This window comes from Lepidochelys kempii, chromosome 9, assembly GCF_965140285.1.
Source record: "Lepidochelys kempii isolate rLepKem1 chromosome 9, rLepKem1.hap1, whole genome shotgun sequence".
Classification (NCBI taxonomy): Eukaryota; Metazoa; Chordata; order Testudines; family Cheloniidae; genus Lepidochelys; species Lepidochelys kempii.
The window spans coordinates 27,070,182-27,087,797 of NC_136388.1; the positions used below are offsets into that span (position 1 = coordinate 27,070,182).

General features: G+C 40.5%; 1 protein-coding gene across 1 annotated transcript in view; it reads right to left on the bottom strand.

Annotated features, from left to right (window-relative positions):
* Positions 1–822: 822 nt before the first annotated feature.
* The window catches only part of LOC140916878 (arylacetamide deacetylase), a 32,719-nt gene continuing 15,925 nt past the window's right edge, over positions 823–17,616 (bottom strand). The window contains exons 2-5 of the mRNA XM_073358768.2: positions 10,774–10,996; positions 8,580–8,649; positions 3,649–3,820; positions 823–2,385 (exon numbers count right to left, since the gene is read on the bottom strand). Coding sequence (XP_073214869.1) covers positions 1,777–2,385; positions 3,649–3,820; positions 8,580–8,649; positions 10,774–10,996 — 1,074 coding nt within the window. The 3' untranslated portion in view covers positions 823–1,776. The remainder of the gene's footprint in view (positions 2,386–3,648; positions 3,821–8,579; positions 8,650–10,773; positions 10,997–17,616) is intronic.

The following is a 17,616-nucleotide window of genomic DNA, read 5'->3' on the forward strand; positions in this document are numbered from 1 at the left end:
TCCCAGCACTTTCTTTTTGTTGTTGATAAAAGGAAATCTTCTTAACCACTTTTCTTTCAGAAGAGATAAGCGTCCTCAAGAGTCATGATGGTTAAGAGGTGCTGAGCAGGGCTTTGGAGCATAGAGCAGCTCCAGAGCAGTGGAGCTGCAGGTTTTTGCCTGGAGTGGGAGCGGAGCCGGAGCACAGCTCCAAAGCCCTGGTGCTGAGCACCACAACTCTATTGAAATCAGTACTGGAGGTCCATCATCTAATAGGATTTGTCCCAAACTGGTTATATTGATTATTTTTATCTATGCAAAGTGAGCTTCTTTATAATCTTCTGTAAATGCAAAGTTTGAAAGACGTACAGTACATCGTGGTGGATTCAAAGGCAAGTTTAATTTTGATAACAATAATGAAAAATTAAGGAAAAATATGATAATCATTGCACACACATTCTGTTTTTATACATAGCTGTAAAAATGTTGACTTCTTGAAGATCGTGTGTTTTTCTTAGGGAGAAAATACAGCATGTTACCAGCACATCAAAATCAATAAATATTCAAATGGATGCCACATGTACAAACAAACAAAAACTCAGGGTTGTGACTTTTCATGATTCCAAAACCTTTAGGACACTATTTTTAATGTACAAAATATTTATGTTTGTGTTAAAGCCTATTCATGCAATATAGACTGACTGAGATTTGTGTCTTGTTTGAGTCCATATCATGTCTAAGCCTAAATTTTAAAATGTGCTATACAAATGGAATAAGTTCAGCTAACTTAAAATCATAAGGCTTACCATATAATGAGTAATAAGAGAAACACAAGCCATAAAATGGTGTTATTGCAAGGTTGTAATCTTCAGCGTTTTATTTGTTTTGATGATACAGTATCCAATGCGGTTAAATTACACTTTATTTTTGCAGTAAACAAAAAAGTTAATGAATGTGATTAGACAAAGTCTAATAACGGCACCAAAACCTAATTACATATTTATAACAGCTGTCATATTCACAGCCATTCAAATTCAGTTATGTTTTCAACTGCTTCCTTGAATGCTGCCTAGAGGAGAAACATACCCACACAAGTGCCAGCCACAAAGGCTTCTCAGGCTTAGACAAAATTGTTTCCTTACCTCAGCCATGGAATTTGGTCCCTGAACTGCCATTTGTCTCCACCCTTCCCTTGTACCTCAGACTCGTTTCTCACTGATGACTATGGGAACTGACCACCACTGATGAGATTAAATAGGCTACAACAAACATTCTATTGTTAAGTGATCCCACTGATATCCATTCAAGGGCCGGGGGAAGGACACTAAGATGGGCCAGCACACATGCAGGCTTATGAGGCATGGATTGTAATAGAGAAGTATTGAAAGATAAAGACACTTTGGGGAGTATGATTTGCTGTGATAAGTCAGCAGCAGAACCTATAGAATGGAAAGAGGAAGGAAGGGGGCAGAGTGGGGAGTGGTAGTTAGATGTAAAAAAGATATGGGGCAGGGGAACTTGTATTCTTGTGTAGAGAAATTCAAGGCTAGTAACTGATGGCAGTAAGGGCGAGTGTACTTGGATTTTTTATCCCAGTGATGAAAGAGCACTTAGATTAGAGACAGCCTAAGTCACCTGCCAGAGTAGGCAAGAAGCCAACCTGAACCCAAACATTGTAGAGAAATGTATAGTTTCAGTATGGCATTTTCACATCCACAATGTTCAACAGGGACCCTTTTCTTCCCAAATACAGACCCAGTGAATAAGAGCCAAATGCATTAAATACCCTCTTTTACTTTATAAGTTCATATTTAACCACTCAATATATTTATTTGCTACTCTATGTCCTAGAGCTAAATCAGTTGGACTTGTAATAAACATTAGAGCCCCATGAATTGCATCCTCAATGTGGTCATGTATTACTTCAATGCCTACTTTCCTAAGTCGTGAGACATACATGATTCCATCATCCCTCAAGACATCATGTTGACACGTGAGGATATATGTCACAGGTAAGCCAAATAACTTGGTATCATCAGCCAAGAGTGGTGCTGCCCTTGGATCCAGAAATCCTGGATATTTTTTTCCAAGCCTGGAACTTCCATAAATGGGGCTGGCATAAACATGATCCTTTTTAAACTTTTCAGGCAGCAAATTGCTCCAGTTTACAAACCTAAACAAATGGCTTGATTCTGCAGGAACATGTCTATTGGAAGCCATAGCTTCTTTAAGAGAGACATCAGTAGTAAAGTATTCACTCCAGAATCTGACCATCAATGACTTGGGCAGAATCGGCTTGTTCTCATTTTCTTTATAGGAGGGCAAATCCAGATCAAGGGTCTGAAGAGCAGGGTAAAGTAAAGCTTGGATCTTAAGTTTAGCTTTAACTTCCAGGTCATCTAGCAGCTGTAAAAATTAAAATGTTTACACAATCAATTAAAAGTTTCAGTTCCCTGACAGTGACTGAAGATCCTATAAGAAACGGAATATGTTTATTTTACAGTATAAGCAAAATAAAACAGATTAATAAAAAGCATAAGTTCATAGGAAGGTCACCCAAGACTACATTGTTGTATAAAAGCTCTGAGAATATCTTGAATGACATTAATGGTTTTCCTATGTAAAGTGCTAATTAAAGAAATAGTTCCATATTCTTTCTTGCGCTGAATGAAAATAATACATCTGAAAATGTTCTTCTTTAAAGGGCATTAATTAGAAGTCACTGGTGCATTTCTAACTAGTAAAAAAATGCTATCCATGATTTATGAAGCACAGACTTTTGAGACTTCATTAATTATTTTGCACCACATAAGCTTTAGCCACTCTGTCTTATTAAATCTGAGGAGAGATTTAGGGCTCTAATAATTGAGCTTTCATGCATCCTTAACACATGGAGAACAAAATGAAAGTATATGAAATGAATTCAACATCATGGTTGTTTAAATGTCATCCTAGCCTTCTCCCGGCTGTACTGACCACCAGGAACTTGGAAGATTAGCAAAGCAGCAACATTACAAAATATAAATAATTTCTTCTCAGGGCAGTAACATCTTCACTTCAGTACAGAATATCTTAACTAAACAGAACAACCTGCTTACAAGCCTGTACTATACTGACCAGTTACTAACATTTAATCACCTTTTGCAGCAGCACTTTAATCAAAATGGACCAAATTCTGCAATTTTTTTTAAAAAGTCCCCATTACATGGGGTTTCACCTGAATAAGGGCTGCACGATTTGAGATGAGACTAATTATTATATTATTAAGTAGAGCTTTTTTCTCCGGGGGTATGCAGCTTTGGAAGGCGCCCCCCAAGCACGTTGTGACATCAGCTACAGGGTTTATCTGTAACTGCTATAGTGTTATCAAGTGGCAGCACTAATAAGAGCAACTCAAGTAAATTGCGCTGAGGCAGGTTGTTCAATCTGAGATACAAAAACCACAGTCACCAACCTGAGAACTGATGTTTTCTATCTACCCACTTATGTCTGATTCAGCTCTCACCGACACCAGCGTAAATAGAGATGAAAACTAATGGGGAGGCATATTTTTCTTTAATGAACAGAGATACTTAAGATGTTTAAATTTAGGAGCTATTTTGCTCAATTACCCCGGTAAGGAAAATGAGCGGAACGACTCTCTAGATCTGTAAAATATGAACAACCTACCTGCTGTGCCACTGCTGCAGCTAAGTTGCCTCCTGCACTGTCTCCTGAAACACAGACCCGATTTGGGTCCACCCCATAGCGTGCGAGAATGCTGGTTTGGAGGAAGAACTTCACGACAGCGTACACGTCTTCGAACTGAACCGGAAAATGATGCAGAGGTGCTAATCTGTACCTTTGGGGAAGAAAAACAAATGGGCTAGCTGGAGCTGCTTGGCAAAACAAACACGTTTTAAAGATGCTAATCTTCATAAAAATTCACACAATTATTCCAGTAGCAAAATTTTACCATTTCCACCTATTTTTTTTTTCAACCTGACACTAAAAGGTTGAAATTTGTTCGTTGGGGGTCACGTGTAGAGCTCAGTGGTTTGAGCATTGGCCTGCTAAACCCAGAGTTGTGAGTTCAGTCCTTGAGGGGGCCATTGAGGGATCTGGGGCAAAAATTGGGGATTGGTCCTGCTTTGAGCAGGGGGTTGGACTAGATGACCTCCTGAGGTCCCTTCCAATCCTGAGATTCTATGAATCTATGAAGTTTTCATCAGAGTTAGTTGAAATGGCAATATTTTGCCAGTGGGGCTTTTCTCTCCTTCCATTCCACTGAAGATATAAACAAATCCTGGTCCTGGTAGTTATTGCCCTAATGTATTCAAAATTAGCCATGAACTTCCATTGTTATGCAATTACCAGCTGACTACAATATATACAATGATTTGTTTCACTTCGATCATGTTCTCTCTGTTCCAGGGGTTGTGGTAAGAAGTACTACTAAATATGATTGGTTTGGTGTTATTGTGATTAAAGAAATTCCCCCCCCCCGCATATTTTGAGACCATTCTAATGCTATGTAAATGTATTCATTGCATTGTTACTGTTCTACAGATCTGTGTAATGAAAATAATTGCATATCAGCATATATCACTCATTACAATCATTGTGCTGCTACAGAAAACATGGAGAAAAATCCCATCACCTCTGGGTGATTACTGATTTAAACAAAGTTCATGAATGATGAAGCCACTATTGGGAGTTAAAGCACAACTCTGTCCCAAGTAGACAACTAGCCAAATGCATAAAATACTGTGAAACACTCTACTTGTCCATCACTGAAGACACCAGAAGGACAGGCTAGGTCCTGGGCAGGGATGCATTATGTTCAAGTAGTTGGGTGAGGAGACTGTATTTATTGCCAGACTGTGGCCCAGAAGGCAAAAAAAAAAAAAAATCAGCAAAAAATTTATTTCAGTCACTAAAGTTAGCAGATGGGGCTCTGAACATACACACAGGGAACAGATTTGTTGTGTAAGAAGGCACCATTTTCCATTGTCACTATTCAAAGTATTTTACATTTTTAAAGACGTTTTAGAAATTAGGTGGGGGGCGGGGAATGAATGGTGCTGGTGCCATGGTGAGTCCCTGAGACAGCCTATTGATAGTATGGCTCAGAAGAGCCCTGGTCGAATGGGCTGTGTACTGAGTCTTAGTCCAGATCTTAAAAGAGACAGTCAGCACAAATAATTTTGTGAGTGCCTGCAGCATATGTACAGTGGAAACCTTCAAGCTGCCTGGCTGTGGCTCTTGGGGTGACAGATCATTGGTGGATACATTCCTTCCTATTGCTTCCTCTAATCCTGCTCACCTGCATGCAGAGGTGTGCAAAAAGCAAAAAGCCTCTTTGCATCCTTTCCCTGGAGTGCATCCAGGAACACAGGGTAAAATGCTGTCCTATCAGAGCAGTGCTGTTGTTCTCCCTACTCCTGCTCTCTTTCAAATTTAATGTCCCAGCCCTTCATTTCTTATCCAGAGGATTTTAAAAGAAAAATAGGGTATTTGTGGATGAAAACTTAATCCCTTGGTTGATGAACAGCCACATCACCATGGCTGACAGTTGGGGTTGGTGCCTGGGAAATCTTGATTCACAGTATAAGGCGATTAACATGAGTTTTAACAATCTAATGGAGTGCCTGTTAATTTAATGTTAGTTTTACAAGACAATGTAATTACTACAGTGGAGTCTGGTGTGCCAAGCCAATTTCCTGTTGCAAAGAGGTGGGTATGGAAACAATGGCAATCCTAGAAGTAGTCTTCAATTGTTTGCATTATTGTGTGCTTAATACACAGTACTGCAGGTTTTCTGTAATTAGGCCATCCATGGTCATCAGTGGTTTGCTCAGCATTACAAATGGCTCTCTGATAGTAACATTTGGATGGTGATCTGAAAATAAAATCCATGTTTGACAATTAATAATGAATTTCCTATGGGCAATCTTTTTCAAAAAGATGCACAGGCCTTGGGTTCTGTGGGTGCATTGGTATTGTATAGTTACATAACTATCTCAAGTAATTACATATGACAGCCTATGTCCAAAACAGATGGTGAAGAGTTACAAAAGGATCCCACAAAACTGGGTGACTGGGAAACAAAATGACAGATGAAATTCAATGTTGATAAATGCAAAGTAAGGCACATTGGAAAATATAATCCCCACTATACATACAAAATGATGGAGTCTGAATTAGCTATTACCAGTCAAGAAAGATCTTGGAGTCATTGTGGAAAATTCTCTGCAAACATCTGCTCAATGTGCAGAGGCAGTCAAAAAAGCAAACAGAATGTTTGGAACCATTAGGACCGGGATCGACAATAGGACAGAAAATATCATAAGGCCATTATACAAAGCCATGATACACCCACACACTGAATACTGCATGCAGTTCTGGTAACTCCAGCTCAACAAAGATATATTAGAATTGGAAAGAGTACAGAGAACGACAACAAAAACTAGTAGGGGTATGGATCAGTTTCCATATGAGGAGAGTTTAAAAAGACTGGGACTTTTCAGCTTGGAAAAGAGGACTAAGGAGGGAAATGAAAGAGATTTATAAAGTCATGAATGGTGTGGAGAAAGTGAAAGTGTTATTTACCCCTTCACAGCACACAAGAACCAGAAGTCACTCAATGAAATTAACAGGCAGCAGGTTTAAAACAAAAGGAAGTACTGCTTCACAACCGACAGTCAACCTGTGGAACTCATTGCTGGGAATGTTGTGAAGGCCAAAAGTACAACTGGGATCAATAAAGAATTAGATGAGTTAATGGAGGATAGATCTATCAATGGCTATTGGCCAAAATAGTCAGGGATGGAAACCCAAGCTCTGGGTGTCCCTAAGCTTCTGACTGTCAGATGCTGGGACTGGACAACAGAGGATGGATCATGTGATAATTGCCCGGTTCTGTTCATTCCCTCTGAAGTCTCTGGTACTGACCAGTGTCTGAAGATAGGATAATGAGCTAGATGGGTTATTGATCTGATCTGGTATGTCCATTCTTATGCTTTACTTATACCATTAAATATAATGGATGTGCACTGCCAAGAACAGGGGTGGGGTACTGCCTGGGTCAGACCTATTACAGAGCACAGGGCCTCCACACAGATAGCACTGGCCGCTTGCAGATTTCTAGAGATTCACATGAATACATGGGGGTTTAATCAAGTTTGGGGTTGCCATTGCAGTCTTTTTTGGGGGAGGGAAATGCCATGTTGCACTCCCCTGCACCAGCCTGGCAAGTGTAGTGGGGAGAGATTCAGTAAGCAGATCATGGAAACTTCCTTCCTCTGCAATACTTCCCATGAACTTTTCTGCAGAAATGAGTGATCTGGGTGTAGGCTTTTCTACTATGCCTAACACCCTAGTAATGGAGTTCCTGTGATAAATCTCTTGCTTCAAGGATATAGAATTCAGCTATAAAAAAATCTATTCCTGGTGTGAACTTGGTTAAAATGGGGAGTCGCAATTTTCTAAATAAAATCAAACTGTATATTTCAAAGTTATAAAAATGAAAAAGGAGAAACAGAACAGCTTCAAATGCCTTTTAAAAGGTGCAAAAAATGGCTTCCAAACTTTAGCTGATTTTCCCCCATATTGTATATGCCTGTTGAACATGGACCCATTCTTTTTAATAGACAAAGACACAACTAAATAAAATACTGAGCTAATTGAAAATCAGCTTATCCCATCATCACCCTAGGGTGGCCAGGTGCCCACTTTTCAACCAGAATGTCTGGTCGAAAAGGGAACCTGACAGCGTCTAGTCAGCTCCACTGACCAGACACCCAAAGTCTGGTTACTGTGGGAGAGGGAGGTGGGGAGGCACTGGGTCATCACCCGCACCTGCCCCTGCTCAGCCGGGGCTGCCTCCTATGTGGATTGGGCAGCTGCAGCTCCGAGCCCTGGCTCTGCAGGGGTGTCTCTCCTGACCCAGGAGGAGAGTGGGGCATGCAGGTAGGAGGGGGAAAAGCAGCAAGCGATGAGGGGAAGGGAAAAGAGGAGTGGACTGGGGCAGGGCCTGGGGTGGAAGAGGTGGGGTCGGAGAGTGTCCAGTTTTTAAATATTACCAAATTGGCAACCCTACCTCCCCCCTGCACAAGCCAACATAATTTAATTTCACTTTGTAATGGCATTATAAAGGTGTGGATTCCATGCAAGTCTTTCCAGCTATTTGAATGAGCTGCTTTGGATCAGGCCCTCTGGAAGGAGAAGGGAAAGCATTCAGGAAAGGTGCTGCTCTTTTCCTTCCTCACCTATTCCTTGGAAAGGGATCTGCAGGACTTGGCTCTTGTCTGTTCACTTTTTTGCAGGGAAGATTTGTCCTAAATAGAAAGTGCCTATAACTATGGGCTGGGCACATCTGGAGAAGTAGGGATTATCCTTGCACAGGGTACAGAGCAGAAGTTTAGCTACCCACCCCCCTCACAAAAGAATACCGATGCACCACCACCAGGAGAGTGTTCACTCTTAAAATCTTTGCAGTTTTTGTTTGCAAGTAATTATCGTTAACCACATAAAACACACCCCCAAAACACAAATATATAGTAAACAAAGGATCATTTATCCCAACCCCTAATTCAGTCTAGAAACAGAATCGCTCTTACTCGACTGATATGACAACAGCATTTAGCTCGTTTGCCGTCCATCTTGACAGGAGGTCATAGGGCTCCATGGCTGAAATGAAATAAGTCACTTAAAGTATATTTGATTGCACTTATACACAAATAAGTAAACAGCTCCACATTTCTCTTGGCAGAAGTCCTCTGGTCTCTTTCCAAAATCTCCACAGTTCAGTGCCTTCACAGCAATGCAATTCAACTGTTGTACAATCAACTTTATCGAGAAGCACAAAGTAAACAAATGATTCAACTGTTGCTTGAACACTATCCAAGAAGACATCCATGAAAGAGCAATGTATTATTTAAACTCATGAAAGCTTGGATTTTATGACAGACAAAAAAGGAATGAAAATTACACCAAGGAGGAGCAGATTTATCTCTCAGTCACATGTGTGCAACCATGCTGAAATTAAAGGGGTTGCATGTGTGTTAGAGATGAGAAATTTGTCTAAGTCTCTGGCAGACTAGCAACCACCCTCCCTAGTACATAGGGAGCAATGCAAGGTAAGCTATTTAGTGATCATTAGGAATTTAAGCCATAGATGCTTTTGTTTGTGATGCCAGTTTGGCTGCTCATCCTAAAATGGTAATTTAATGACTGTAATAAATGATTATAAAGTACATTAAGAAGAAGCAGACAATGTTTGCGATGAGGGAAAACATGACTGGGTGTGAGTGTGAGAGACAAGAGAAATCATTCCAATTAAATAATACTAGCAAACGCACAGCACAAAAAATTAAAACATTTTAAAATGCCTTGTTGGAAGTAATGTGGAAGAAGACTAAGCAAAAACAAGCAGAGAGATAGTCTCCAATAGCAAACTGAAACAAAAGAGATCTACTTTTCCTTCTTCCAGGAGAATGCACAGCATCAGAAATGCCGAACTGATAGGAAAAGATTTCCCTAAATGGAAGAGACCCTTTTAAATTACACATGTGGTTTGGACTTATTTATATAACATAGCACCCCAGGGGAACCATGACGGACATGGAGAAATACAATTAATGCAGTGGTACCTGAAGAAGCGAGTGCAGTAACAACTTATTTTCTCTTTTTTTTGTAACACATTTTCCCTGCCAGTGAAAACACAAGACAGACAGGGCTCTTGCTCTAATTTCTGAAAATGATCTCTTAATTCAGGCCTTTCCTACACGCAGAGTACTAAAATCACCCTCAGTGGTGAAAGAAACGTAACATATAAGTTAATGCATAACTCTGTCTTCTCGTGAGGAAAAGGGGACCCTCCAATATATACTACACATTCACTTGTTAGGTATGCTTCCTAATTCTGGCATTCTGAATATGTACCTTCTATCAGAAGATGTAAAGTAATCATAAGGGCCTAACAACCTCTGCATTGCACCATTTGATTTCTTCCCATTTTCTCTCTATGGTCATTCTTAAAAGGCATGGGGAATCTTAGGATCTGGGCCAATCAAAATACAATTTAGGTGGCAAAAGATACCAGATTGCCCTCTAGGTTGTCAGAGAGGATGGTGGTTGCTTTCCCTCTCCTCCTCTGGAGACAGCAGAATCATGTGGAGAAGCATCTGGTAGCCAGAGCTCCTCTCTACCTCCCATTCCTTTCCCTTGCGTTGTCTCTGCGCTTTCCCCTGTGAGATCCCGATGACTCCAGGACACTTCTCTCCTCTGCACTCAGCCCATTCCCATGAACACTGACCCATCACTCACAGTTAACCCGAGAGAAACTCAGTCCCTCCCTTGTGATGGACACTTCTCCCTCCCCATGAGGCTCCACCATGAGCACTGTCCCATCTGTGGGTCAGCCTTTCATAAGGATTTCCTTCTTTGGGAGGCACCTGACTTCCCCATTTAGATGCTCTTCTCCCTTATGAGGGGCCTGGCTATTCCCATTCTTGCTCCTTTCTCCTGTTTTTTAGTGTAACAAATCCATGTGCTGCAGATAAGATTTATGTGATCATATACACAGGAATGTGGAACTAGAACCTTTATTCTTCTCCTCAAAAGACATTGACCTGTGTCACCTGAGCTACAAGCGAGCTATTACAACTGTGATTAGTAGCAGGTCCCTTATCATTTTTGTGGGCCAGTGACTAGAAGGCAATATCGTATACAAAAAACTAACACCTTACAACAGTAGGTGAGACCTTTTGTACAAGACTCTTGTTAGTGAAAAGAAGAGGTCCTTGGACTTACCTGAGCCTCCTACACACCAGCCTCCACCATGAATGTAAATCACTGCCCTTTTCAACCCACTGGATTGCTTCCTGGGTACATACAAACGGACTGGAACATTGTTAAATTTTGTGTCAGTGACAGTCACATTTTCATCTGATATTGGTGCAGTATACTCTATACTTGTGATCATCATCAGAACTTCCATGTAGTGCACCAGACCCAGCCACTCAGCAAACTCAGCCTAAAGTCAAAGGAAATGAAAACAAAGTAAGTTTTAACATCAGTACATCAAGTATAGACTGAATCCTACCTGTACAGTACAGGCTATGTACAATAAGGGCCATCCTTTGCTTTATTTAAGTCAATAGGAGTTTTGCCATTAATCCTTCTCCCACTGAATTCATTCTCTAAACTAGTGGTTGCCAACTTTTTTGAGCCACTGTATCAGTTTGCCATACTAGGTCCCCAGGTGCACCACCCACTGCCCACTATTTCCCCCATCTCTTTTTTGAGCTGTCATCTGTATTGGAACTTAGGCTCTTCCAAAACTCATAACTGAATGGAAGGTGGGCAGAGCACCAGCACCCAGCACTCAGCGCACAAGCATATTACCATTAAGACAGAGAGCAGGAGCTGGACTTTTAGGGTGAAGGTGGTGTGGCTAGAATGCTGATGTGCTCCCGGCAGCCTGGTCTGCTGGAACAGCCTGTTTGGCGCTGTTGCAGCCCCGAAACAAAGCAACGATTTGAGTTGATCTTGGAACTGGACTGATGTCTGGTATTCATTTGTGCCCTTTTGAGACCCCAGGATCAGAGACCTACTCCCAAAACATGGAAGGACATGTACTGTTAGGCACTGGCTGGAAATCACTGTCCTAAGAATTAGATAATTAAAAAAAAACAAACAAAAACAACCACCACACACACACCCCTACCAAAGCAGCCTTTCTGTTTTTAAATATTGATTTTAAATGGTTTGTCTTTTCATGGTGTCTTGTAATGGCAAAAATGGATGTACAATAAACTGAACTCAAATCTTTCATTTGAATATTAATTAGCATGGGACATTTTATACCATCAGTTATGAAGGGAAACTCTTTACTGATTTCATTGTAGTTCTGCTTAAAAAATGATGGTACAATATGGTCCTGAATATTTATTTTATTTTGTCTACATGTATTACATGTTTTATACCTTCATTTCTGTAGCAATGCACAAAAATACCACATGAATCAATACAAAAACAAACAAATTACAAGTGAGATGGGCCTTCTATGCCAACAGGATAAGAGGGAAGATGTGGCCAGTGGAAGCCTTTTCTCCTTCCTGAGGTAGCAGCAGGAAATTTATAGGGAGACTTTTGGTGGCTCTCTCCTCCATACCCAAAAGGCATAGGAATTTTAAATGAAGCCATACCTTCTCTGACAGGAGAAGAAATTCCCTCTGGGTGGAGAGACAAAGAGGCTAGTTCACTCAATCGCTCCATCAAAAGTAGCCCTTCCTTATTAATACATACAGTATTCTGCAGCAATCGTCATAAAGGAGCTGCTGCCTTTGGATCTTACCCGTGTGGGAACATTCCATGCTTTGTAGATTCATATTAGGGGAGAGGGAACACTACTGCGGTTATTAGGAATGCAGATGAACAGAAACAGAAGATCCAGTAGATAACCTTTCACTACCAGCATCTCACAGTGCCTGAAACATATCAGCCCACATTCTTTCTCCCTCCAAACATTCTGTAAATAGATTTTAAATAGCTCTTGGAAGCTTATCTGTTAGGACAGTTTCAACCCCCAGGAGTGTTTAAAATGAAATTCCGAACCATAAATCTCTCTGACTTACTTAACTGCCCAGAACCAGCACTGTCTTTTTTATTACATGCAAACACAAAAACTTTATGGACAATGACACAGCAAAAGAGTAACTTAACAATACAAACCAAACAGAACTGGCATTGGATCTAAAAATATCCATAGCTTCCAGATATCTGAAAGCAGGCAACATGCTATTATGGTCTTGGTTTGGGGTTTTTTTTGTTTTTTTTTTGTTTGTTTGTTTTAATGGTACAGCTGACAGTGGTCAGCAATGGCCTTCATCCTCCGCTGATTATATGGATCTAATAATTAGAAACTATATCAACCTTGCTTAAAGTCAAACTGCTAATTAATGGATCTGTGCCACTGGGGGCCTCAGGAGTAATAGGAATACTAGCTGCTGTTGCTGCGGGGGCTGCCCCTGAGGTTCCATTGCAGGAGCAAGTAAAAGACCAGGATATAGTGCAGTACTAACTAGTTGATCACAATCATCTTAAAATCTATGACGCTTTTTGGTTAATTGGTTAACAATAAATCAGTAACTGCCAAATGTTTGAAATAGTCTCTGTTCCCCACAACAGGAGGAAATTAAGAATGAAGGACTTCATGATGGTGGATATGCCTCTGGTTTGGTGGATACCAACGTTTGCCAAAAGGGAGGGCATGTTGTTCTTAGCTGGGAACAGCAGGGAGGCAGGATGCTCCAGTGCTTAGGGCGCTACCCTACGACTCAGGAGTACCAAGTTTAACTTCTTGCTCCACCAGTCTTCTTGTGATGCTTAGCGTCTCTGTGCCTCAGTTCCCAGTCTGTGAAAAGGGGAATAAAGAAGTTCCCTAACTCCCCAGGGTGTTGTGAGGATAAATAGATTAGACTGTGGGGAGTTCAGATATTACGGTATTGGGAGCCATATAATTATGCTCCCCTTGTTACCAGACACCACTGAAGCTTCTCTGTATAGATGTTTTCCTACACAGGTGGAGGTAGGGAGAGCGGCAACATGCTAGAAGAGACACTTGGGGTCTTATAGGAATGTCTTGTTAAAATTCTGCCACCAGTTCAAGGGAAAGTTGGGCTAATTTCACTGCTTCTTCTGTAGTTCACCCCCTCTCTGGGGGTTCCCACAGAACGTCCGTAGCACAATCACTGTGGCATAGAGAGGTGCTGAGGAGCAGTCTGCCTTCACAGTGTACTTCCTGTGAGTTTGGGTGGCTTTCCAGTTGGAACACATCTTCTGTGAATATACAGAGCTATTCCGCATGGTCTTGGAAAGCAGATATGAAGGACTAAAGTTTACTCCTAACTAGGAAAACAAGGATTTCATTGCATGAAAAATTGGGAGGTTTCTTTTGTTTTTGTTTTGGTGCAGAACAAAACTCTCTGTGTGAGACACATACATTCAAGTCCCTGCTCCAAATGAGGCAGAATAGGGACTTGACCCTGTCTCTTCCATATCTCATGGGAACAACCTTACCACTGGGTTATTGGGTACCTAGGGGTCACTCTCTCTCCTTCCTGTTTTGACCAGGAATTACATCCTGGATCTGAGAAACCTTCCCAACTTTTTTTTTTTTTTTTTCCAAAACCTTTCCATTTCCACAAAAAGTTTTGGGTTTCACAAATTGGCATTTGTTGATAAAATGTTTTATCTGAAAACACTCTCTTCATTTTGGTGCAAGGATATTTAAACCCAGCAGGTGAACTACATACTTTTCAGCACACATCACCTTTATCATTGCTTTGAAGGTCTGTGGGTATCTAGTTATGGGATTGGTGTATGTCCTCTCTCAATCTTAGACAATACATTATTTCTGTCACATTCAGTTAAATGGCTTCAAAAGCCGGGAGGATTTTGGAGACCCAACCTTTGAGGGAGAACAACCCTAAAATTCTCCCTGTGTACACTTTTAGAAAAGTGTACACAGTATTATGTATGCCCTTGCTGTTCTTTAGATGTTATATCTAATCTTCTGAAAGAGGTGGTTGAATCTAGTGATGAAATGCAAGTTTAGGTCACAGCATTCTTGCTGCTAGTTCAGAGAGTTAAAGTACGTGTATGGTAATGTTTCTAGAACATTTGAAAAGCCTTTAGAAGTTGATTTTAGAAATATATATATCGTTAGTACTGCAAAGAATTATGTGATTCTTCACTATGTTTCCATGTGTAACTCCTGTAAGGTTATATGCTGGGACAAAGCTCATGACAGCCAGGCTGACTCTGTTTCAGCATTCTATTTCTGCCTTGCCAATCATGTGTTATACACAGGATTTTTTCTCCCCAGTCCTGCAGAGAACCACTGACTGAACGCTACCTGTGGTGCTGATTCAATGTTGCCTTTAGTGTAATGCTCTCTTTGCCTGATTTAAGTAGTCTGCCAACCACAGGGCATGAATAATAAGATCCGAAACATCTCTAATATACATCACAGTAGACCTGTGTGCCCTTTCCCCATTATTCTGTCACTTTTCCAATTCTGTCTGGGATAATGAATGCATCAGCTACTTAGTATTCTATTCCATTCCTCAGAAGGGTAAGATAATTTACTTTCCATTTTTATAAGCCAGTTCAGTAGATTTTGATAGAAATATCTAGACACCAGAGTTATTCCTTATCCTGCTGAAAAGTGCCAGCAGAACTGCCATCCCAGATGGACAGAGGGAATGAAATTTATCCAGCTCATCTAAGGCTTGGGACTGATAAGCGTGTAACAGCACTGGTGTAACAGTTGGGGAAAGGCCACAGTCATGATGTTTCCCTTTCTCTGCCATACCACATGAATATAAATGTAAACATTCTGAATTTTCTGCAGTAGCTCAGTTATGTCACACGTCTTTTGAAAAAACAAACAGGTTTCTCCAGCTGAAGTGGTCAGTGGTAAGCACAGGATATTTCACATTCTTTGCTCACTACCAGTCTAACATCTCAGTTCAGAAGCCAGGGATTTCACAAATAATAAATTGTCAAAGTATTTATGTCAGTCACAGCTATAGCATTCCTATTTACTCTTCATTGTGTTTGACACACACATCCTACAACTAATCTCTCCAAAATCAAACATTCAGGTACAGCAGATGTAAAGTTTCCTCTGTGCTGTTTCTGAATGCACAGTGTAAACAGAGAGGATATAAGTTTATTTAAAAAATCTGTCTTGTGTTTTCTCTGGCTTGTTTCTTCTTCCACTTGCTTTTCCTCCCTACCCCCCCTTCCAGTGGAACTCTGGGTTTTAAAAATATTGAAACCTAGTTCTTATGTTGCTTTAAAATGTTTAGCAAGAACATGATGAGATTATGAAACATGAGCAATGGAATAACAGAGCAATGCCACAGTGGTTGGCAAGCAAATCAGGGATTCAGCTTCTGAAATTAAAGTCAGCCTCTTTTAGAATTAGACACTATCTAAGCGTTATCATACAAGGCTTATCACAAGTGATTCTGAGGGGGCGGCTGAGGGAGAGACATTGGGCCAGATTCTGATCTCAATTATGTGGAGTGATTATTATGCTGTCTCCATATCATGTGCCAGCTCCCTGAAATTGTAGCACATTTTGGCAATGAGTTATTGGTATTTTCTCTCAGCTGAAGGACCCGAATATAGTCTGGACCGTAAAGTGAGTATTATTAATGATTTGTGGCCATTACAGTGTAGTTCTAATTGCCACTGAGACAGCTAGCAATAACTTAGTTGTGAGTTAACTGTCTCCTTCATTACTAAACTTTGGAAAATGGTGTCCCCCATAATCATGCTACATGCAAGTAGCAGAATTTGCAGTTTATTGTGAAAGTTTAATATATGATCTGGAAAGCAGAACTCATGCTAAGAATTATATAGAGGTTCCCTTCCTCCATCTTGTTTTCATTGACCCAGGGGTGGTGGTTATGCAGTTGTGTGACCAGAAGTGCAGTTTGTCAGTATTTTTCCTTATTCTCTTTCACTTTGTTCTCTCCTCTCACTTATTGGATTTATATTTTAATAACTGACTATCCTTTTGGTAGGTAGCACTACTTTATATAATTTAGTCTATGTAATCTGGATCAGATTTTCCATATTATGAGAAACGCCCACAAGAAGGGGCTGGAGAAGAGAAGAAACTCCAAGAGTTTCCTACTGCAAATGTTACTTGCAACATCATCATTTTAGGGGGAGTAGGTGGGCTACAGTTTTGGAGACCAAGAACCCTCCTGGCTCTCTGCATCTCCTGAAAATGGAACTGCCTTCCATGACCTGTTTCACAGGAATGACAAGTGCTTCATTGACCTTGGCCCCAAGGGAAGTTTGGTATCAACCACATCACCATAGTTCTAGTATTAGTAAAACTAGACACCAATTACTGATGATACCCAAGTAACCTGCAAGTAGGTAACAGGCCACATTTGGCAGTGACATACAGAATTTGGGTGTAAGCAATAAAATAGTGTCATTTATACTAACTTGGATGTGCAAAATGAGTAACTTACGTGCAAAGGGGACTGAAGAGAAGTGTCACAGAAAAAGCATCCCTCTGGCAGAATGAAGGCCTCTCCAATGTTGTTATACCCTCAGGTTGTTACTTTTCCTGCTACACAGCAACTTCCACATCCTCAAATGTAAGTTACTCATTTTACACGTACACAGATCTGGCATTTTGTGCAAGTGACACTTTTGCCACTTACACATTTACAATCAATTTACACCACACATGCAACTTTTGCATCACTATTTAAGTCACTGCTGAATTTAGCCCAGCAAGCCAGAGTTTGATCTCAATTACTACAAACATAAATCCATGCAGCTTCACTGATGTTTGTGGAGCTATTTTAGATTCACATTTTAATGTTACTAAATAGACCCAAGGATCCACCATCACATATTCTGATTTAATAGTAAGATATGGTTTTCAATAATTGGATGGGTTTAATCCAAATCATTTAACAAAGCTCAGGAGTATTGAAGAAAGCAATACCGTGTTGGCAGATGGATTGAATAAGATCACATAACAGGACTTTTCTGTCTTTAATTTCTAGGATTCTGCCAGTGGTAAAATACACATGAAGAGGTACCTTTGTTGGA